General features: G+C 33.1%; 4 protein-coding genes across 4 annotated transcripts; 2 read left to right on the forward strand and 2 right to left on the reverse strand.

Annotated features, from left to right (window-relative positions):
- The first annotated feature begins 573 nt into the window (after positions 1-573).
- LOC139769086 (protein takeout-like) lies at positions 574-10,210 on the forward strand. The gene is made up of 6 exons (XM_071699848.1): positions 574-715; positions 5,771-5,811; positions 7,152-7,354; positions 7,582-7,753; positions 8,039-8,188; positions 8,293-10,210. Exons 1-6 carry the CDS (start codon positions 690-692, stop codon positions 8,445-8,447), a joined length of 747 nt encoding a protein of 248 aa, XP_071555949.1. The 5' UTR covers positions 574-689; the 3' UTR covers positions 8,448-10,210.
- LOC139769087 (circadian clock-controlled protein daywake) lies at positions 10,040-14,733 on the reverse strand. The gene is made up of 4 exons (XM_071699849.1): positions 14,584-14,733; positions 11,168-11,548; positions 10,787-10,936; positions 10,040-10,692 (listed from the first exon to the last, which is right to left on the reverse strand). Exons 1-4 carry the CDS (start codon positions 14,642-14,644, stop codon positions 10,544-10,546), a joined length of 741 nt encoding a protein of 246 aa, XP_071555950.1. The 5' UTR covers positions 14,645-14,733; the 3' UTR covers positions 10,040-10,543.
- A 1,998-nt stretch (positions 14,734-16,731) lies between these two features.
- Positions 16,732-20,766, reverse strand: LOC139769083 (uncharacterized). The gene is made up of 6 exons (XM_071699844.1): positions 19,444-20,766; positions 19,041-19,319; positions 18,637-18,900; positions 18,383-18,509; positions 18,146-18,301; positions 16,732-17,427 (listed from the first exon to the last, which is right to left on the reverse strand). The coding sequence occupies exons 1-6, from the start codon at positions 20,287-20,289 to the stop codon at positions 17,306-17,308; spliced, it is 1,794 nt and encodes a 597-aa protein (XP_071555945.1). The 5' UTR covers positions 20,290-20,766; the 3' UTR covers positions 16,732-17,305.
- Positions 20,767-21,390: 624 nt separating this feature from the next.
- Positions 21,391-23,428, forward strand: LOC139769084 (protein takeout). The gene is made up of 3 exons (XM_071699845.1): positions 21,391-21,516; positions 22,169-22,409; positions 22,592-23,428. The coding sequence occupies exons 1-3, from the start codon at positions 21,441-21,443 to the stop codon at positions 23,031-23,033; spliced, it is 759 nt and encodes a 252-aa protein (XP_071555946.1). The 5' UTR covers positions 21,391-21,440; the 3' UTR covers positions 23,034-23,428.
- Positions 23,429-23,591: the final 163 nt, after the last annotated feature.

The raw sequence follows: 23,591 nt of genomic DNA on the forward strand, positions 1-23,591 counted from the left end.
AGTTATATCTATTGTTTGAGTTTAGTGAATTTACAATGTTATCTTTTTTTTTTACATTCCATGATACTTCACCCTTAGTCACGTATCATTAGTAATGATGGAAAAAATTTGTTGCGCAATTAATTTCTCTAACTTCTCGGCGCAAACGTTACCTTTGGATCGCAACTGCAGCGAGAAATTACGAAACGTCAACGCCGGCTCGAAGCACCGGCTACTGAACGCGCTTCGAAGTAGCGGGCGAATTGCGCCCGTCTTGCCGGTTTCCTTCGCTTTCCAGCACGTCCGTGAGCTGAAAGGCCGAGATGAAAATAACAGGGATATTTGGCCAAGTACGTAGTACAGGTCCACGAATCCATTTGAACGAAAAGCCAAGACGAAAGAGAAGTAGGAGGGAGGACGAGCGAAAACGATCTGGTGTGAAAAGGCCCGATATCCATGGTGGTGCCATGCTTTCCCGCGAAACAAGAATCAACGAACGTGTCCAATCGTCACTAATGCTTATTCGAGGCTGGACCAATGGTCGGCAAGTAGCACGAGGCTATCAACCGGCCGAATGTAACAGTACCGCCAACCAAGTTACTTGCTAAAGTCTTCGAGTCGCGGCTATCACATCCTTGATCATTGTCAACCGATACCTCCTGCAGTCGTCAATAAACCTCGGTACGTCGTCCTCGACTGGGCTGGCCAACATGTACACTTTCATCACACGTATCTGGTAAATTAATTGTGATTTATTATATTATTATATACATTATCTCTAAGGATGTCCTTCATCTAAATCGATAGATAAAAAATAAACAATTCTAACGATTTTTTTTTTTTTAACGGAAAGGTCATTATAGCTAAAGATTTTGTGATTGCTGTGATAATTGCACTTCGTGCAGTCATAGAAGAACAATTAAACATTTTTTAATACGATAATAATAAGCCATTTTATATTTATATTTAACCAGCTATTCCAGTCATATATAAATACACCCTTCTTCTTATACGAAAAATGCATGTTTCTTTTTTATTTTCTTGCTTCTTCTTTCAGTTCTGATTTTCTTAATTACAAAATCTTCACACCGCTATTCATACATAATATTTTAGGAAAGTACTTTAAAACCTATTTTTAAATTTTAACTTAAAGAAAAATTTAAAAAAAAGCCACAAAAATTAAGAAAATTTTGAAGTTTTGCATGAGAAAATTCCCGCATTATCGATATTTCATTGCTGCCTTTCAATCAACTTGATTGAGGCAGTTTTTATCGTTCGTAAAAATCACAAAATTACCAGTGAAATCGCACAGTAATCAGTGAATGTTATGAAATGTAAAACAGCCCAAGTTTTTCATATGCAAACCATCGATATTACTGTGTTTTTTATATTCAGGATTACCTTATGACAGCTGAAATATCAACAAAATTACATTTTATAAATGTATTTTATTTGTTTGTAAACTAATACCATTTCGATAAAAATAATTGTTCTTTAATTTCTAGTATTAATTAGGAATATGTGGCTATCGGAGGATATTAAGTGTCGAATAGTGTCAAAAATTATCTTCGAGATCGGATTAAAAAATGTAACATAAATATATCATAATTTTCGGTAATAAATAAATGCTAGTGATTGTCAATGCTTATTGGCTCAAGTTAGAATAAATCGGAATAAATACAGAAATCATTTGCCACTAAAGATATGCAGGTAAAGAGAAATTACGGCTGCCTAAACATATTTGTGCACAAAGAAACTTACAGAATTTTGACTTGTTTCAAGTCAATTCGCGACTCGAAATAAATCTCGAATATTTCTAACAATAATAGAATTAGATTTAAAAAATTCAAAAATATTTTAATCAAACTGTGATTGATAGTTTAGTGCTATTTCGCGTTGCTTCAATTAAACTTACTTTTCCTAAATAATGATAAACAGTATTTTTAAACATGTTATAATTTTTGAAAAATTTAAATAACATTTCTATTTTTAATGTATGTCTTATAGTTACAAAACTAAATTATTTACGCAGTGTATTTCTTAATACGTAATTTTTTATACAATTTCTAATCAGCATAAAGATAATAAAACAGCATTTTAAACAAATATTTGTTCGAATATTAAATTATTTCTATTTTTTCTCTCGATACAATTTTTTGTTTATTTCAATAACTTTTGATAAAGATTGATGATTCTTATTAAAGTCCAAGAATAAATATCTTCTTATAATATAGAATGCAACACAAAATATACTATATATAAAAGTATACATATATTATGTATAAATATAAAAATATAAATAAAGTTATGAAAAAAGTTAGAATAGCTAAATAATCAAAAATGGCCAAATTTCGAGCAAATAAGGAAGAACCATAATTCGCAATATCTTTCCTTATAGGTTTCATGTTTTTGTAAATTGATACGAGATATTTTTAATGTGTTATTCATCGTTATTTATGGTTCTGAAGAAGACCAAGTAAGGCTCGAAACGTTAACATGATTGTATATTTTTATTGAAGTTATTAAATTTATTTTTAACATCCTTATTTGCTCGAAATTTGACCGTTTTTTATTATTTAGCTGTTTTGCTTAGTCGAGCGAGATCATATTGTTGTTTGTTAATATACGCTGGCCTCACAATGCGTTCGAATATCTTTCCTTATAGGTTTCATGTTTTTGTAAATTGATACGAGATATTTTTAATGTGTTATTCATCGTTATTTATGGTTCTGAAGAAGGCCAAGTAAGGCTCGAAACGTTAACATGATTGTATATTTTTATTAAAGTTATTAAATTTATTTTCAACATCCTTATTTGCTCGAAATTTGGCCGTTTTTGATTATTTAGCTGTTTTGCTTAGTCGAGCGAGATCATATTGTTGAAAGTTAGAATAGTTGAATAAAAATGCAACACTTGAGATTGATATTGTGCTCACTTTTAAAAGCAATTCTAAATAAACTGATTAGCATACAATAACTCTAACAAAATTTGCTATAATTATATAAAATATATTGTACCAGTGAACTTCTTTTTATTACGTTGTCATCCTTAATATTGATGGACATCCTTAATAAACAAAACATTTAGCAATTCTTTCGCAACACAGTGATTTCTTTATAGTTTAATCAAATACTCGTTGAATACCATTAATTCGATTTTAATATGCATAGTGTCACCGCAAATGATTGATGTATATATCATTTATCAATTATATTTTTTTCGCTGAGTAAACACAAAACTTAATTTATACGCTATTTTAAATAACAAGCGGTGTTATCAAATAAATACCTATTTATTTTTAACATGACTATTTTATATGTACATAATTTAACTGTAAAATTTTTTATAAAAAATCATACTTCTAACTAAAATCTTGTGCTTTCAATCAATTGCGTTGACTGTATAAATTAAACGCAATATGCTTCTTACTTCATTTTTGTAATCATGTTTTCGCTGCAACCATGTAATTAGCCTACATTTTTTATATACGTACGCGAGGTAATTGGTACATGTCAAACGTAAAACAGAATTTTACTCGAATATATCATGCCAATCTTACAGTTAAATACCGAGAGATACGGAAATGTTTTAAACCATAGCAGAAGCATAAAAAAGTAAAATTTATGTAAAATACTTTACTAATTATATTCTTTAAATAAAATCATTTTTCTAAATATTAAGATGTAAGAAAAAAGAAATTTTTTAAACACAATAACATTATGCAATGGAAAGAATACTGGTTACAGAAAAATAATCATACACATAATTTTCGATTCAACTTATATCAATCAAATAGTCATCGTCATTGTCTTTATTTTTTTTTTAATATGCTACTCATTTTCTCATTTCTTTGTCCTTATTCACATATTATTGTGTGACTCGCCTCTCTTTTTATTTTTCTTTATGAGTTAAAATTTAATTTTTATTTATTTTTGCCTTTTCTCTGAGTCTTTCTATTCCGATTTTCTTTTTTCCTCTTTCTCTCTTTCTTTACTATTGTTTAAAAAAAAAGAACATAACTGTCGAGATATGCTTTCAAATCATTTCTATCATTCGTGAAATAATTTTATAACTTTTTACATTTTGATTTGAATATATATTATCCTTCTTAAACTACCTACCTAAATGTTTCTTCGATGAAACGGAAAGAGTATAGCTATAACACTTAACCTGCAGAATTTGCATATTCTGACCTTAGCCTTCAATAAATTTAAATATATACATTTAATACGCGTTTTATGTCTATAAACATTTTTCATCACTTTCTTAGGAAGAAAGTGTGCGTCTTAAACGGCATAAGTTTATTAATTAATAATACGAGACTTTTACCAATCGGACTCTAATCTCTACTCTACAGTATACAGTGTACAAGTATTAAGTGTCTGCAATGACATAAATAACAACGGTAACAATATTCTAACCTTTTTTTACTCACACGAGGTCATTTTTTAGGCAATGATTTAAATTCTTCACGTTAAGCGTGACAAGTATCTTTGTTTCTTCTTAAGAATTTTCAAACCTCCTCACATTGTACGAAGCAAAGATCTTCTGTTTATTGCGTTCTGTAAAAAACTCGTTAAATTCTTTATCTTTCCGTGATCTTTCTTGATCTTTACATAAATTATGCTTATGTGTAGTTTGTCCCATATATATATATATATATATATATATATATAAAATAAATCGCGTTTTTTATAAAATGTGTTATCAAGTTTAGCTTTTATGATTTAGATATAGATTTTTCTCTATAATTTCTGAAATATATTTATGAAGGTAATATTCGATGCGTTTATTCTTAAATTGCAAAAGAACGTTTAAAATAAATTGTTAAACGTATGATAAATTACGTAAAAATTACATTTACTTTTATATATATATTATTAATCTATTATAATATGTTAATAATACATGTTTTTAATAAAATTTTTCTCCTTTCTTATTTTTGAGAAATATTTATCAAGCATTTTAAAAGACTATAATTTCTTAATTTTCTTTTGTTTAAGCCCATTTTAAATGCTTATTTTAAATGTCTATTTGAAATTACCGCCCACTCACTTTTAATGTAAACATTCCAATCGATCGTCTAATTTTCTTAATGACAGAATCGTTTTATCTAAAAATCCTAATACTAAAATTATTTTTTAAATAAAAAACATTGAAAATTAGTCGATTAGGTAGTCAACTATCCAGGCAGAGCAGTGAAACAGCTCTTAATTAGATTAATAATCCGCTTTTAAATATTGACGTAATTCTGCATACATTGATATCGGAAACCACTTCCCAACTGTTTCATTTATCTTAAGGTAATTCATTTGCTATGTTCGCTAATAATATTAGCAGAAACGTAAATATTACGTAATACCATTAGCGTAAGTATTATGTAATATTGACACTAAAACGCGATTTGCATTAAGTTCTCGAAGTTATAAAATGTCAAATGTGTTAAATTAATATCCTTTATAAGATTAAAAGATTTTCATCAATATCAAGTAACATATTGACATTTGAAGATAGCTTCCATGCTACATGATATACTTGAACTTTGAACACTCTGATTGATCAATTTCTATTATTACAGTCTCGATATTTTGACAGTTTCGTCTTTAAACAGAAATCTATCATTAGATGGTGCGATACGTCTATAGAATACAATTTATATTAAAAAGCCCAGCTATAAATAGCAATCCGTCCATATTTAGAAGCGCTAATGGAAATTCGCTTCAGGAATTTTATTAGCTTATTAATATTAATAACTGAAACTATTGTGTCGATTAACGATCTTTTATTTCAGTGTGGCCTACGCACTCCTTGCTGTGGCCTTCGCCGAGATACGTGAGTAATATTACAGATATCAAAGTATATATGTGTACCTATGTGTGTGTATACGCTGTGCTCGATTGTTTACAGATTATATTCATAGACGAAATAATGTAATACTATTGCATCACGAAATTAAAATAGTTATATTACGAAATCATTAAAGCACATGTATTACGTGAGATACATATTAGATGAAGCTTTTAATTTTCAAAACAATTCTTTAAATCATTTTCAAAACAATCTTAACGATGCTACATCAGTAGCGGCAACGGCAATAAGTGATATACTGCATCCGTAAGAATTATATAGATTTGAAATACAAACATTCATTGTAAAATACACACACACACCTGGGGATAAAAATTAATATCTAAAACAAAAACAGCAATCTTCGAAACGACGAGTGGTCAATTGAAGAAGAATCCAATGCGATCCACGGTATCAAAAGAGCGTTTATATAGATATAACTAAATGATTCTATGTGTTTGGAAAAAGTTTTCTGTTACATTCTGATATTCAATTTACGCGAGTGTTGTTTTCATTTATCTACAAATAAGTCTCGTGAATGTAAATAAATGCCAAGTATAATATTCAATCGATCTTTGACTTAAAATTAATATAATTAATTTTAGTTGCAACATAATTAAAAACAAGATTAAGAGCAATTATCAGGACTGTACGTATAATCGTACACATAATCATAGCAAGAAATTAAAAAATGCAAGAGTAAAAAGCAAAGAATTTCAGAAAATTATTTTAAATTTAATTCCAAATAAAAAAGTTGTAACCTAAATGTTATATGTTTTAGTATTAATAATAAATGTATTTTTATATTATTTTTCGTATCTTTGCATTTTCGGTATATTATAATTTAATATTAATAGAGTGTGTAAAATTAAATCTTTATTTTATGATTTTATGTTTGTGAGTGTACGTAAAAATAATTTATCTAACTTAAAAAGACATATGAAATACTTTTACTAATAAAACATAAAAGAAAACTTGATTGATAGTGACTGAGCTTCGATTTACATAACAAGTTTCAAACTCAAACTCATTGAACATAATAAAGCATCAATATTTTAAAACCGTCTCAGTCTTCCACGTGTCAAAGCAACTGCCTGTCATTATTAGACTTGAAAAAAAAAGAACATATAAATTGTAATTTATAGATAAAAAGAAATAGGGATTGAATAAATGCTGATCTCGCAATCATGATAACACTTCGTTCAGAAGTTAGCTTGCAAAATAGATCAGGATCACAATCACTAAGTATCATTAATATCCCACGTATATAAGCCGCATAATAAAAACACATATTTTCATATAAATATGTATTGCGTTTTTCACAGCATCATACATGAAAATATGCAGTCGAAATGATCCAAATATAAATAACTGTGTATTAAATTCAATTGAACAATTGCGGGGCAAATTGAAGGTTGGAATTCCGGAATTAGAAGTTCCGGCAATAGAGCCGCTTGTACTGAAGCACGTGCGGCTATTGAGAGGTCCTCAAGCTGCGAGGCTTGACGTCAACCTCACAAATATACAGGTGACTATATCAAAATTTATGTTTTTTTATTACTTACAGCATAATTTAGATTAGAATTTGTGCATGTGTCTATATGTCAAGATTTCGTTTAAAAAAACTGTAAATAACTGTTGTATATATATGTGTAAATAATTATAAATAATATTCTATTCGTCAAACATAAATACATGTACCTATATTATTTATCATGTATAATATTTCTCAATAAAAAATTATATTTTATATAGGTATTTGGACCATCTACGTTTAAAATCCGGGATTTGACAATCGACCCGGAGAATGTGCTCATTACTTTCAAAGTTGGTTTCGACAAGCTTAACTTCCGGGGAAAATATAAAATAAACGCACAGATTCTTTTACTCCATCTGGTTGGAGAGGGAGGCCTCACTGGAACTTTCTGTAAGTTCTATATTTATATCTGTAAATGTTTCATTGTTTTTCGTTAAAATATATAATGATAAGGAAATTATTGTCACACACACACACACACAGAGAGAGAGAGAGAGAGAGAGAGAGAGAGAGAGAGAGAGAGAGAGAGAGAGAGAGAGAGAGAGAGAGAGAGAGAGAGAGAGAGAGAGAGAGAGAGAGAGAGAGAGAGAGAGAGAGAGAGAGAGAGAGGGAGAGAGAGAGATGATAAGAAAAATTTATATTTGTCTCTGTTAAACTTACTATATATTTTTACAGTTAATTACGACAGCGACTGCTTGCTGAAGTCTCATAAAATCGTAAAAAATAACAACACCCATGTAAACTTTGAAAGGATAAAATTTAAGATCAAGATAGAGAAAGCTAGAATCAATCTTGATAATCTATTTGGTGGCGATCCTATTCTCGGTATGTTATTATTTCATATAATAAGTTTTTGTATCGAGAAATTTGTGGTGAATACAAGCGCCGTTACATTTACATTGTGATTGATCTTCCTTCTTTTAAACCAGGACCAGCGAGCAATGAGGTTTTGAACGCAAACAACGATTTATTGTTAGATGAAATAAAACCAGCACTGGAAGAGTCCTTGTCAGATCTCTTCACCAGCATCGCCAACAAGATCACCGGAATATTCACATACGACGAATTGTTTCCGAATAATTAATTTTTATTTTAAGAATCTATTCTTTATAGATCAATTAGATTAATATATTATTTTTTGTACTGGAATCACGGGAATTTTCAACTTCATTCAATAATAATTTTGATGGGATTGTAATATTTCTGTAATATTCCTGTATTGGTCTCTTCTGTATATCTCATAGCACTTATGACTATTATAATACACAAGCACAGATAACATGTAACTGTTTTGGTATTAATACGTTGACTGCCGTGCTGAAATTACAACAAAGTAACTTTTTGTGATTTATTTTTCTTTTAGAGAAATTGTGCATTAATATCTTCTCAATAAATGGTCTTATTATTGTGCTTTAATCCGAAATGCAATTAACAATGATGCATTTAGCAATCAGCGTGTTAAGAGAACTGTAATAATGCCATATAATTCACAAAATAATTCTATAGAAAGATATTTTAGATATGTATTTAATTTCATTTACTAATTCATTGTCTAAAATAGACAACTTAAAATAGTAAAACTTGTTTATTAGTTTGCGTTGCGTTATAAACATTGAATGTGATTGTGTTACATTTTAGTATTTAGATTATATAGTATAGAGAAAGTGTCAAGACCCCCAAATATTTCGGCAACTTTTTCAAAAGAATGTTTTAAATTGAAATTTTACAGCTTTAGGAGAAAACTATATTACAAATAGCTTTTATAACATACTTACGTTTCTTATAAGATATCAACGTCATATTTTTCCATATGCATATATAAAAAATTTCTTACGTGCATTATATTCTTTTGCTAAAATTACGAAACTTTTATTTGGAACATTTCTTTTAAAAATTTTTCGTTGGCGATATATTTAATATACTTTCCTTTGACACTTTCTCCACATATATGACAATTAGTATTTTAAAGTTTAAAAGAGAAAGGTACATTTAAAAAATATTTTTCTCTCATTTTTATGAAAATATTAAAAAATACTAAAATGTATTGAATAAGAAACAGCACGATAAACTGCACATAAAATGCAATTTTAATGCAAAAGAATCGTGGGCTTGATTGAATAATTACATTTTGTTAAATTTGTACACATATCAAAATTATGTAAATATTTCATGAAAAAGTGCAAGGCAAACAAAATACAGCTTTAGAATAGTCACAGCTTCAAGATACTTTAGAATAGTCATAGCGCACATAAGTTTCTCAGAATTGTCTTTATAGACCTGATTCTATATCTTTTGATTGCGATAATCACCTTGTTATTCATTCTAAATGAGCGTAAGCAATGATTTAATAAGACGAATAAATAAGGTATGAATCATGAAAATTAGTATTATATAACAAATTGGTTTTTTTTCAATATTGATAATATCAATAATATCGTATAATTGTAAAACTGTAACTTCTCAAAAAACTTACTTTAACTATATTAAACCAAAAGAAGAGAGAGAGAGAGAGAGAGAGAGAGAGAGAGAGAGAGAGAGAGAGAGAGAGAGAGAGAGAGAATCATGAAAATTTGGGAATCATGTTTAAATTATTGTACGGATAAATGTGTATTTTTGTAAAAAAATACTTTATATGTGCGATTTGATTGGCTTTGGACGAAAGATCATCATAAAACATTTTTGCGCTATTAGTATAATCTTTTTATTGATCTTATACAATATATGTATGATATTTATGTGCAGGATAGTTTTAACTATCATCTATTAAAAATAGAGATATAACGAGCAAATGTATATGTATGTAAATAACAATTTGTCAAATAAAAAACAGAAAACGTCAGCAAATCAGTTTATGTAACATGTATTTTCTTATAATCCTGCTAAACAGAAGAATAAACATTTCAATACTTTTCACGTATAAAGGTGTAAAATGTCTCTCTGAGAATCATGCACAACGTGATTAATTAATAAAATATCTTCTTTGGACATAAAATAACAATTCTACCGACTCACCTTCTACCTTACCAACTGGCTGGTGAAAATTATCACGATGCGCGATAAAAAAGTAGATAAAAACTAAATCAGATTGACTAATACTCATAGTAATATTCGCCTTTTCTATCCCTTTTTTTTAATGAAAGACCAAACGATATATCGAATTAAACGTCTACTATTTAAGAACTAAGGCACGAGTTCTTGCTTAGTAAGAACACTGAGTGCTCTAGCGGCTAGAGCTTTGCTCACGGTCGCGGCTGTATCCTCGATAATTGGACTGGCTATATCCAGGACTAGACGGGGATTCGCATTGAAGAACGTTGCGGCGGCATCGGCTATAATATCGAATAAATAGAGATAATATCGAATGTATACTTCTTACGTAATTATTAAATGTTAAAATTCTAGACATGATTTATTCATCCGTACCTGCTAAAGTGTGAGCAGGAGGTGACTTCAGTACGATATTTCCATTGCCGACACGGATTTTAGTAACTAACTTGTCGATCTCGATCCTCTGCACGCCGTTTTTATCAGTAATTTCTTTAGCTTGCGCGTTTACTTGGGCATCAGTGTCAGCTGAAATAAAAAGATATAATGATTAGAAAAAAATACAATTTTTAAAAGACTATACACGCTAACATGTTAAGTAACTAATATCCAAATATCCAGCTAGTTTTACACCAGCATCAATTATTGTTTTAATCGTTCAAACTTTATTTAAGATTTACAAAACGTAATAAGCTCTCTACATATATAATGTACATTAAAATATTTACATATCATATTTTAATTTCTTGGGAAACTTACTGAAATTTCCTTTAAAGTTACCAAGTCCGCTTAGAGGCAGCAACAATAGCCTACCCTGAACATCGTAATCGCCGCTTACATACATATGAGGCAGTCGAACCTTGATGGAAATCGTTAAGTCATTGGGATTCGCTTTGAGATCCTGCACGTTGTAATTCGTGCCGCCGTAAACACGAATCTGGCTCATGTTGGCCCTGATTTTCAAGGATTCTAAGTTTCTATCTACGGTCAAGGATGGCAAAAATAAAGGATCTAAAGCCGGTAGTTTCAATGAGGGCACTCCTTTGGCGAGATACGGCGTGAGCGCTTGTAGCTGCTTTACAACACATTTATTGTATTCCGACAAATTGTTCGTTCGCGGGCATGTCGTTACTCCAGGAGCTGAAAATATTTATTGCATGTTAATACTAATATTAGTATAATAATTTATTTATATTAATTTATCCATATTAATAATTTATTGCGTGTATGTAAATCGGATTTTATATTACAAATTTCAAACTGCAGAATAGCGAAATTTCATAGATAGTAAAAAGATTGTTGGAGGTTTTGATAAGATTAGATCATCGCATATAAAATATAAAAGGGATTAATATACAACATTCATCAGAACATAAAGCTGAAAAACGTTTCTGATTTTTAATTCTTCCCGAATACTTATAAACTTCCTACATGTAATTAAAATGAGGTGCGCAAATGTCTTCTCATTCACGTAAGAAAGATGAAAGACATTATTATCTGTTTCCAATTATATTTTTTTTTCTTTTGTCGGAAATTATTAAAAAATCTTTAATATGAAGAATATTGTGAAAACTAATATATTATATGCAACAATTCAATAACAAAGTTAAACAAGTTACAAATTTTTTGCAGGTACATTGTACTTGTTTCCATGCCAAGTGTTGTGAAAGATAGTCATTAGACACCTCTAAATGAGCAAACGCAGACATTACACCCTGTTACGACGTCGGTTGAGCGAACGCGATAATGGCAAGAACTCGACGATGACTAAGAGAGCGGCTTTTTTCCGGCCAATCGGTCGGCCAGGCCTAAAATCGAAAGTGCACGGTAGAAAGTGAAATTACGAAGCCGGCGGGCAAATGAGTATTTCCCTTTTTACTTTTTTTTTTATTGACGCTTAATATATGACAAATTTATGTATGTCAAGTGAAGCATCGAAAAAAAAACGCGCGTGAGCGAAAGGATCTACCAGCGAATAGATCAATAATCTATTTTTGAATAATGGGGAAAGATATGACGAACAAATATAAAAATTGACTTCTAAAAAAAGACTCCTCCACTTTCTTGTAAACTGTTAAATTGAAATCTACGATTGATTAAAAATAGAGCACACTCAGTGTGTGCGAGACATTTAAATATAAAATTTTCTTATTTTTGAGAAAAAAGGAACAAATATCTCTAATAAATGCAGATTTCTAGTAATTCTTAATTGAACTTAATATACGCATTTTATGATAAGATATGATTTCTAATCTAATAAAAATCTTTACTCTTATCTGTATAATTGCCAATTTAAAAATTAATTATTGCTGTGTTTGGTTAACTACCAATGTGCTTAGTAAATATCAATTCTATTTTTTCTTCTGAAATTACAAATTGCGAATTGGAAGAGTATCAACCGCGAAGCAATTCTGGGTGGATTGTTAGTGGAACGACAAGAACATTCTTGAGAAAGGCTTATTTTGACTGATGTAAATGATAGCAATAAACTCTAGAAAAAAAGTGAAATAACAACTCGCATTTCTCTCGCCAAGAACAAGAATGCGCGTTCGAGATTATATATCGTTTTACATGCGCCACGAGTTCGAGCGGCGACAGGAAAGCCATTATACAAGTAAAAGTGCAAAATTAAATTGCAAATTACATTGTCTCGCGTATGCAGTACGTAAGAGTAACGACAGTATCGTTCCACGTAGCAAGCATATCCATCCGATTTTCCTTCGATTTGTACTTCCGGGTTTTCTATTGATTTCTCAATGACGGCCGGCACACTTTTATGCATCATAAGCTGCTCATGTAGGTGCATTATATGCAGGAATTACGAAAAGAGAAGCGATAATTGCATATAAAATATGTCAACACTTCACGCGTAACTGTAAAACTTTTCCGATGAGACAAAATTGCGTCAGCTTCTTTATCTTCAGTACACGTAGGCACGTGTGTACATTTAAATATTTTATTTTATCTAAATTAGTTATTCATATATATAATATCACTACTATGAAATAACTATAAAGAAATCAGAGGGTATTTATCACTTAAGGCTGTGTCACATCTTACCTTCCTGTCGAAACAAGTTTATATGTCAATAAAACAGTGATTTGTAGCATTGCAGTCTTCGATTTGTAGAGATACATATAAGATCTAGTTTCAAGCCCCTTTTAAATTGTGTCTATTAAATATAATTGTAGAGAGATCTTGCTTATTCAGTGAATAAACGCTTTCTTGCAACGCGATTTAATGACAGGTTGAAGTCTTTTTCTGCGTAACATGCATGAATTACAAAGTCGGGTTTTGCAAAACGTTTCAAATTACTCTTGAATTAAATGATCGATTTCTTAGAACAGAAGTTAGAAACACGTTTGTCTTTCAAATACGAAATGTCAATGAATGACGAAGCCGTGAGTAATTTTACGTGGAAATATGAAACAAATATAGTCAATAAAAATTCTTTGTATAAAGTATTCAAAATCAAGGAAGCCTTGATTTTGAAGATTTATCGGATGTACTTCAATCGAAATTAAATTTTGATTTTGCGTATCTTTTCATAGACAAATGTACGTAACAGTAGACATGATACGAAACAAGTTATGATCTTAATATTCATAAATACGAACAGAAACGTTTGTCTATGGAAAGAAAGAAATTGAAACTTAATTTCACACTTGATGAATTTTTTAATAGAATTTTCGCAAAAAATACGCATAAAAGAGACTTTTTGTGTCAAATTTGTTTTTTCTCATTATCAAATAATTTACAACTTGTTTATATTATTTGCATTGATATGCCAATCAATGCAAATAAAATAATCAAGAATATACAGAATCCGGTTTAATTGCCATTTAGCTACATGGCAATTGATCTAATAATGGCTTTTGTTCTTCTAGCTGATAATAGAAATAAAAAAAATATACTGCTTTATCTTACTTTCTTTTTCGTTGCGTAAGCTCTTTCCGTACTTTATTGATCTAATTATATGGATTGTGTCGGCAATTATACCGTAATTATATATATACAATAATATAATTTAATTTAATACATATAAAATAATATAATATAATTTCATTTCATTTATGTTTTTTATTTATATATAAGCAACCGTGACCAATAGTTTTGCTATTTCCACTTTATATACGTCGAGGAATATAATTGTGCTTTTATCAATGGAAACTCACGCAGCTCCGACACGGCGGTCCTGGCCCATATGGCAAACAGTACGACTCCGATCAGCATCATCTTCTCAATGATCCTGCGTACCTGGCCGCGGCGTATTTCGGCTATCTTTTTTTTTTTATGTCACGAGATTGCGCGTATTCGCAATTAGCGACGGCGGTATCGAAAATGCGTACGATGGCCCCGTCGCGCAGATATATATAAAGTAAGTGCACTTTCTCCGCTGCCACCCCACTCGGGCGACGACGGCGAAGGCGATGGTGAATTTATCACGGTAGAATGCCTCCTCTTAACTCAGTCAGGGCCGTAGCCCGTAGCCAAGCTTGACACGCGTATACACATGACATGCACGTGCACGTGACCGTACACGCGGTTTACACGCATCCGCCGGAATTACGGGAGTACCCTGAGTATTACAATCTCGCGACATCTCCGCGTAACGATGGGGACGTGAACCTTTTCGCGACGTTCCAAGGATGAGAACGAGACGCGATCGCGCGGCGCGGCGCGGCGGCTGTTTACGCATCGTGATTCTAAGGCGGGATCACTGCAGCTTTCGAAATGCTGCTGCTGCTGCTGCTGCTGCAGCAACGTGCATGTCCATTTTTTTCTCTCTGCACGGCTAATAGCATATCCCAAAAGAAACTATATACGCGATGTAACACGGGATAATGTCAGCCTGAGGCGGCTAAGAGCCATTATATCAGATCAAGAATCACGATCCCCTTGGGCGATTCCCTGTTCTCTAATGCTGACTTTAAATGCGTTTTCCTTCTTTTAAGGAACTATCAGGGGAACTATAAACTTCTTCTTGATTTCAAGCCAATAATAATCATGTCTCTTTATCAAATATTTAAGACATTTATGCAATAATTTTTGCACCTTAATATACAAATTGTCGAGAAAATAATTCAAAACTTAGGTGAATAATTGTCAAACCAATTAACAATGTTTAATCGTTACTTGCTTTTTAAATCTCGAGTCGTTTCTCAAGTCTGTGTACATCTCACGCGTAATTATATGGCGTTATTAGGTCAACATAAATATTATTCCATCTAATATGTCAATCAGTTAAATTCATTTGTATAAGAAATTTATTCTATTCAGTGAATATTGAGCAATTCTGTTAGTCACATAGCAACGTATATATCAATATAATTAGCTGATATTTTTCAATTTGGCATAAAATTACGATTAAAGTATAGGAAAATCCTACTCACACGTTCCGCATTGTTAGACACGAAAGAGCATAACAAGCATTCAATTCCAGTTACGTAATACAGAATACACATAATAAGATGAAGTAATATGTAAGTGGTTACATATGTAAGCGTTACATATGTAAGATTATAGAATTACAGCGCATGCAAAAGATAGGTACAAAGTTACATACGGAGATTACGATGCCAAATGCTGAAAATGTCAATAAAGACTTTCAGGCCATAGGCCAGGGCCGCGATCTTATGGGCATGCCCTTTTCTTTAGAGATAGAGAAGTTACTCAATTGCTGAACATCAAATTTCACCGTTTCTCTCCTACTTGCTCCCGACAGCTATTTATACTCTTAAACGGATTGACTTATGATTGACTTCAGCACTTCATGATTAATTTCTTATACATATCTATGTCTCCGAGACATGCAAGTAATCAAACATTCCGCATGCACGCACGCGATTGTGAATCGTTCTCCTTTCCGCGTTTCTCGCTAACCATTTGCATTTTTTTTGTTCTTAGCAATCGTTGTAATTGCTAAGGCTAGCTAAGATCCTTGATGATCATCCTCGTGGCTGCAAATGCTTATTAAGCCAAATTTTCGTTTCCTCTTCATCGATCTCACACAATCACGTAACATTAACGATTCAAAATTAACACTTGTGGGAAACACTTGTGTATAATAAATGAATAAACAAGGAAGTAAAATGAGTGGAAGGAAAAAAAGAGAGAAACACCAATGTGATTAAAATGCGAGTGATTAAAATCATTGCAAAGTTGAATCAGGCAAGATTCAAGGAGCAAGATACCTAGAGTCTACGCTTTTTTAATAATCTATTATTATTGTGACTGTAGTGAATATGCGATTCTGTATCTGCTCATAGGCAAGAAATTTGTACACGTGAAGCACAAAAATAATTCATTTACATGTTTCGGAATACAAAACAACTTTCCGGTCTGCTAGTCTGCTGTTACAATCGAGAATCGAGAATGATGATACTATTACTCAAGTTTTCTAAGTGCGATTAATGCGATTATGTAAAGAATACTGAATCCTTTTGTAAATCATATACATGCAATAGCAACAAGAGAGAAAATGTTCATAAAATCTCCTCGCTTTTGCTGTTAAAACTTATTTTATTGACATGTTGTAGTGAGAATTAATTCAATAAAATTAATAAAAGTACGATTTCTCTAAATTAATATATCTTGTATACACAATAAATAAATAGATATAAATAAATAAATAGAAGAAAATAAATTATCCAAGTAACACATGCGTTTATAATAAGCGCAATTAGGCGCTAATAGCAATTTAGAAGTATATAAATTTATAATAGATTTAAGAAATAAATAAACGCCTTAAAATAATGATGAATAAAGTATGAAAAGTATCGTACCAAAGTAAACCTCTAAAGAAATAAAATCAAGAAATAAATATGCATAAAATAAAACATGATTGACGAGCGGAAAGACGATGTAAAGTTCTCGATCGCCTCGAAAACCGACTGATTAATTGACTGGCAAATCCTTATACATCCTGTAGATCAACGCGTCAGACGTTCTCTCGCTGAGTCCCTTGGTCGCGAAGTCGTCGGCGAGCATCGCGGCGACTGCCTCCGCAGCCGTTAAACCTGGAGGAGAAGAAGGAGACGAAGGAAAAAAAAAGTCAACGACATCAGAATGAGAAATTAACCGAGTTAATGTCGCGCGGGATCGTTCGGTTACGAGCTCGTTCGGTCGCGTTCGCAAGAAAGTGAGGACTTTTACTCGAGTGTCGGCGCACACCGACGTATACGCGCGATCGATTCCGGCGATTCGTGACGCGTTGATGTCACGACATACATACATATATCCCGTTCTCGTTTCCTCGTGTTTTCAAAAACAGAACGGGTACGGAACATTTTTAAAGTATGAGACACACGCGGAAAAAATCTCTCTCCCGCTCTTCTTTATATATATAATAAGCGCATATACTGTTTATGGTAATCGACAGCGGTGTCGCAGGATACCTGTGTGTTCGATAAGCGGTATCGCCATATCGGCCTACGCCACTTTCCAAGAAAGAATTCGGCTTTTCATTCTGCCAAGTAATTACGGAAGAGCCGCGTCGCGCAATAAAAACAAACGTGATTACACATAATCGGTAAAAACCGAATTTTTGACTATCAATCGATTTATTTTGGCAATTGATAACTAATCATTATGCTTATTTTTCTTCTCTAAAAAGGAGAGTGCTATTAATTTTATTTATTTCCGAGAAAAGTAGGTACCTAATTTTGCGATAAAAGCAATAAGATGATTTAATCGTCTTGTCGCAAATCAATATATGTTTAAATTGCTCATTCTTACCATGACTGAGAACAGCCTGCACCGGTCCCTTCTCGTCCATACCTTGAAGACTGATTTTCTCATCCTTCGCGGATAGCTTCGCTCTAGCAGCGCGGACGATCACCAATTCTTCGTTGATCTTCTTCAGTTCCAGCGTAAAGTCGCCCACTACATCGGCTGTTGAGGCAATGGAAATATGTGTAGCTTTTATTTTTAAGCGTGATCTCAGCGATATTGGAATACGAGTATTTTTCTTACTGAAATTCCCGACGAGTAGACCGTTGCCATGTAACATCTCGTTCCCCACTTTTCCCAGAAGCGTGTACTGAGACTTCACGCGAAGCAGCGGAACGCGTATTCTCAAAATCACATGCATCAGATCGTCCTAAAATGTTTTCAGACGTATAAGTAAATTACAGTATTCTTGTCATTAGATAAATGTATTAATTACAAAACACTTTCGAACGATCCTAATTTCTTGCTGAGAATCAAGGATGTTTAAATAATCTTACTTCGGATGTCTCCTCGGGATGCGCTCGTTTCGTTCTTTTGGTATCATTGAGATTACTATCATTTTTTGCGTCTATTCCATAATGATAGATCAGCTGCATGCCTTCCTCGAAGTACCCTTGCTGCTCTTGATAGGTTTTCGCATATCTGGTCAGATCCTTCAATCTTTTGGCTTCCATCGCAGCTTTAACCATGTCGTTTCTCTTTCTTAGGGCTTCACCCTCCGTAAAATTGTAGTTAATGAATTTCGTGCTCTCCCGAATGTTCTGTAGTACAGGGATTTGCAATCAGAACGTCTTGTAAATTATATGAAAACTTTGTTGAAAAATGTTAGTACAATTTAGCATCTACAGTTTAATTTAAAGAAGATCGCGCGTGAATTAAGGAGAAAGAAATCTTACAGTACCTTCATGACGTCTTCGATGCCGTATACTCGCCGATTCTCTCCGTCATCGGTACCCAGATTACCGAAACGCTTTACGCTGCCGTTGGTTTTCTCATCCGCGTAGACGATGTCGATGTAACCCAATCGCTCCCTCATCCCGTTTCTCGACGATTTAACATTGCCGGAAGATGCAACGTCCGATCGGTCCGAGTGCCGAGACTGTTCTCTGTTATATAACGCAGGCGGTCTTACATCATCCCGATTTTTCAATCTGGTCTCGACTGTTTCCGACGCGGAAACCTGTTTTAATAAAAGTGTTGTTGCATATCGATTACACTTCATTTTCTTAATACACGTGTGAATTACATAAAAATATTACATAATAATGCAAGTAGCATTGTGACAAATAATATTAATATCTTACCTCAGCATCCCCGACTCGTTCACCGTAATATCCAACATTGGCGCGTTGTCGATCTACATATCGTTGGTTGCCCTGATTTCCTCTAAATTGGGCGGCCTTTGTATCGTCGCAATCGATCGTGTCTCCACTATTCTGCAAATTTCCGCGATATCCTTGGAAATCTCTCGTTCTCTGCTCATAAATCGGCTGAACGTAAGCCGGCCGCTTGAAACTCTCGATATTCCCAGAATTCGTCTCAAAATTGTCCGACGCTTTCAAATTGCCTCTGTAAAAACCATCAGACGTGACATCGGGACGGAGAGGAATTCGTCCGTCATACTGCCGACTTTGCTCGAACGTCCTGCCGTGTTGATCCTGCTGCAATCGGTCGAAGCGAGCATTTTGATATCGCGAAGAGGGCCTTATGTCAGCAGCTTGATTCGTGGGCGAAACGACGGCTTCGAAACTCTCCTTGGGTATACTGGGTTCCCTCATCATAGTGTGGAATCTATATCTGATAGAATCCACATCTCTCAGGTCGCTGTAACTCACGTATCCGGCCTGAATTTCACTCAGGTTGGACCTCAGCCCGCCACGAGCGATGTGAATACTCTCCAGGACCGATCCATTGAGCCCGACGACCTCCAAGTTTTTCAGGATCACTCTGTAATTGGCGTCGCCCTCGGACTGATCAACTTTGATCAACGGCACCCTCAACGGGTCCAGCCTGCCTATTTTCGTCAAGCCTCCGGACACCGTCTTGTTCCAGAGCATCCGGGACATCTCCAACAACGCGCATCTCGTCAAAGTCGTCACGGAGAGTACCAGAAGCACATGAAGGACACCTCGCTGCGCTGATCTAACCATTTTGTCGCGGTTGATAATTTATTTCGCCAGATTTCAAGAATTTCAAGAAATCGTTGATGAAGATGTCGAAAATTTCAATCCTGTTACAAGTGTAGAGTCGTGCGGAGAGATTCTTCGGGTATCTTCAATAAGGTATGTCAAGTTCCCACACGTAAATCGGTTTATAGATTAACACAAGTATGATACCGATGACGACAAATATCAGCAGAAAGCATACGGCAATCGTGCACATCAGCATGCGATTCAACATACGTTGCTCGTTAGTTTTTGTTGCGCGATTCTAAACGGCATCTTGGAAATAATCGATGATGATTTCTTGAAAACTAATACTCGAGAAGGATCGGCAATCGCGCGCAAACATAGATGACTGGTGTGGTCTGCAAGCCGGCGATGCACTCGCTGGAGGTTTTTATAGTTGATCATGGAAGGGCATAGAGGATCTGGGCCATGGACCAGTCTTATATGATGCTAGCTAAGTGGCTCTTAGTCATACATCGATATATTTTCTTCGATCAATCTGTATACAACATTTCCTTAAATTCCTTCATTATGCGATAATGGAGAGCAAGGTTTTTGAACAACCTTCCGTCGACACACTAAGAAAAAAATTTTGTTGGAAAACGCAAAATCCAACTAAAATATTTAATCCGATACGTTCAACTAAACATTAGTTGGTTTAACTAAACGTTAGTTGAATTAACTAATTCTTGATTTAAAAATTTGATGGTTGACATGAATGAACTATACCCTTTTTAGTGCAACTTAATAATTGCTGAATCAACAACCATTGCATCAACAACTATACAAATTTAGTCCGTACAACCAATTATTTTTCTCAGTGCAGATATGACGAATAGTTATCATAGATATAACATTTTAAGTATATGTTTCTCAATTGGATATTAATGAGCGATTGAAAATTAAACCGCATTGTATTGCACATCTATGCAAATTTAACTATGTCACGAAGAAGAAGAACATAAGTCGTTTCATGTCGAATAAGCACATCGATTCGTCATGGGATTTATAAAGAGGGACAATGTGAGGAGAATTATCGCTTAATCAGCGCATTGCGACGATCGACATTTATGTAAAGTGACATTTCGACGTATCGACGAATTATTCTACGCACGGAATTCATCGTAACCACAATGCACACCAGCGCGAATATATGTGCATTCTTGTTTCTAACAATTGGATTCGTCGCAGTGAAAACTCGTGATATACGTAAGTAATATCGATTATTTTATAAAATAGTTTATTTAATGTACCAATTTCTTTATTTATGCGGTTATTATAGATTATTGGATAGGCGAAATGTCGGTTTTATATCAATGATTGTCAGATAATTTCTAAAAAATATCTGTAATTAAAAATGTAATGTTTTTTTTTTTTAAGAAGAAATCATGTTTATAATTTGATTTCTATTTAATTTAAGAAGACCCAAGAAGAATTAAAAATTTATTTTTTGATTGATAGACGTTTATGCATTTGTGCAATTAATATTTACTTATTTTTTATATTAGTCTTCTCTTGTGTCTTCTCTTAAGCGTGGAATTTAACTATTCACGTCAGTTTCCTATAATTGGATGTATATATTACGCGTAAAAACTAAAATAAAAAACTGAAACATCGCGCAAAAACTCAAACACTACTTTTATAAAAAAAGTCACGTTGCTTTAATATGATGCTATTAAGACATGATACGCTATTATCTCAAGTTTTTATTGACCTATTATTTTTCAACGATTTATATATTTGTGGCATTAAATATTAAATATCACTTAATTGTTGAGTTATTAACATAAAACGCGTCGTTATTTTAATCACGCAACATTTGCGAGAAAAGGATTGCAAATCGCAGAACATTTTTTTTTAGCATCGTTTCTGAAGATATGCCACCGCAACGATCCGAAGCTGAACGAATGCGTAAAGCAAAGCATCGACTTGTTAAGACCTTATCTGAAGGCGGGCATTCCAGCATTGAAAATACCATCCTGTGAGCCACTTCGCGTGCCACGGATTGAAATTAGCCAGTCGGCCGGTCCAGTTTCCATCAGATCGACGTATACCGACATTGAGGTTCAAGGTGGAACGAGTTTCATCTTAAAAAGCGTTAAGTACGTAAGTCGAGCGATGGACCAGATTAAGAAACGAGTTAAAATTCATCCGCAGCTCGAAAATCTGATGCTTGCAAGAATATTCTCTCATCTCAAACTACATATCAAATCGCATTAAAATTATTTACATCACAAATCGTCGAAAATAGTATATACAGAATTTATTTAGTCATCTTTTTCAGGGTCGATGTCGATGATAATCGCGTTAGGTTGAAACTATACCTTCCACGTCTTAAGATGAACGCTAGCTACAATATAGAAGGAAATATTCTGATGTTGCCTATAAACGGAAACGGATTGATGCGTGGTAATCTTTCGGATATTGACGTCATATCCACTGTCCAAGGCGAGCGTTATCAGTCTCGAAAAACTGGTGAGACTCATTATCGGGTCACCGACTTGTACGTAGACTTCGACGTTGGACAAGCCAATATCCATATGGACAATTTGTTCAATGGTGACAGTACTTTATCTAATGCCATGAACCTCTTTTTAAACAACAACTGGGATGTTGTGGAGGCCGAAATTAAGCCAGCTCTCGAGAACGCCGTTTCGGAGATCTTTAAGACGTTCTCGAATAAGATTTACTCGAAATTTCCATTGGACACATTGCTGCCACCTTAAACGCATTGTCGTTTTGCACTTATTCTTTGTATGTGAATAGATTGTAGAAATTATTATTTACCTGTTTAGTTTCTTATCTTTGTTATCATGGAATTATGTATATACTTTATGCAACTGTTTTTATTATTCTTGTTCAAAATAACAAACAAGTTCTAAATGCATATATAAATAATTGATTTTTTCGTAGCTTAAGACGTCATAGCAAATACGTCGAGTCTGGATACGTAATTTTAACTAGATGTGTGTAATTTTAACCTTTAAAACCGGGAATGTAGTTTATATAATCTTGTGCAGCTAGAAGCGTAAATCGATACGTTTCCTTAATTAGTGTGAGCAAACATCGTCAGCATTTTAAATGCAGTCTACTTGTAAATAAAGCGCAAAAATGTAACGTATTCAGAACACGCTTTTTGCACTTGCTTTTGTATTCCGCTTAATAGCAAAGACACCACTTTCAAAAATACAATACAGGATAATCCGTTATTGAATAATATACAACTAAAAATAATTCTATAAAGAAAAACTAAGTAATAAAGTAAAAATTAAGTAAATTAAGTA

The sequence above is a fragment of the Temnothorax nylanderi genome, unplaced genomic scaffold (genome assembly GCF_030848795.1).
Source record: "Temnothorax nylanderi isolate EJ_2023f unplaced genomic scaffold, tnyl_v1.0 TNYL_tig0020_pilon, whole genome shotgun sequence".
NCBI classification, from domain to species: Eukaryota; Metazoa; Arthropoda; class Insecta; order Hymenoptera; family Formicidae; genus Temnothorax; species Temnothorax nylanderi.

Bases quoted from the DNA above. Each gene is read 5' to 3' on its own strand.
- LOC139769086 (XM_071699848.1), top strand. From the start codon at position 690: ATGTACACTTTCATCACACGTATCTG. The intron at 716-5,770 runs GTAAATTAATTG...CTTTTATTTCAG, and splicing joins ACTTTCATCACACGTATCTG to TGTGGCCTACGCACTCCTTG. The intron at 8,189-8,292 runs GTATGTTATTAT...CTTTTAAACCAG, and splicing joins TGGTGGCGATCCTATTCTCG to GACCAGCGAGCAATGAGGTT.
- LOC139769087 (XM_071699849.1), bottom strand. From the start codon at position 14,644: ATGATGCTGATCGGAGTCGTACTGTTTGCCATATGGGCCAGGACCGCC. The intron at 11,549-14,583 runs GTGAGTTTCCAT...AAATATTTTCAG, and splicing joins GACCGCCGTGTCGGAGCTGC to CTCCTGGAGTAACGACATGC. The intron at 10,693-10,786 runs GTACGGATGAAT...TCGATATTATAG, and splicing joins TCCTGCTCACACTTTAGCAG to CCGATGCCGCCGCAACGTTC.
- LOC139769083 (XM_071699844.1), bottom strand. From the start codon at position 20,289: ATGGTTAGATCAGCGCAGCGAGGTGTCCTTCATGTGCTTCTGGTACTC. The intron at 18,302-18,382 runs GTAAGAAAAATA...TTGCCTCAACAG, and splicing joins TCTACTCGTCGGGAATTTCA to CCGATGTAGTGGGCGACTTT. The intron at 17,428-18,145 runs GTAAGAATGAGC...CTTCTCCTCCAG, and splicing joins GCAGGCTGTTCTCAGTCATG to GTTTAACGGCTGCGGAGGCA.
- LOC139769084 (XM_071699845.1), top strand. From the start codon at position 21,441: ATGCACACCAGCGCGAATATATGTGCATTCTTGTTTCTAACAATTGGA. The intron at 21,517-22,168 runs GTAAGTAATATC...ATTTTTTTTTAG, and splicing joins AGTGAAAACTCGTGATATAC to CATCGTTTCTGAAGATATGC. The intron at 22,410-22,591 runs GTACGTAAGTCG...CATCTTTTTCAG, and splicing joins TTCATCTTAAAAAGCGTTAA to GGTCGATGTCGATGATAATC.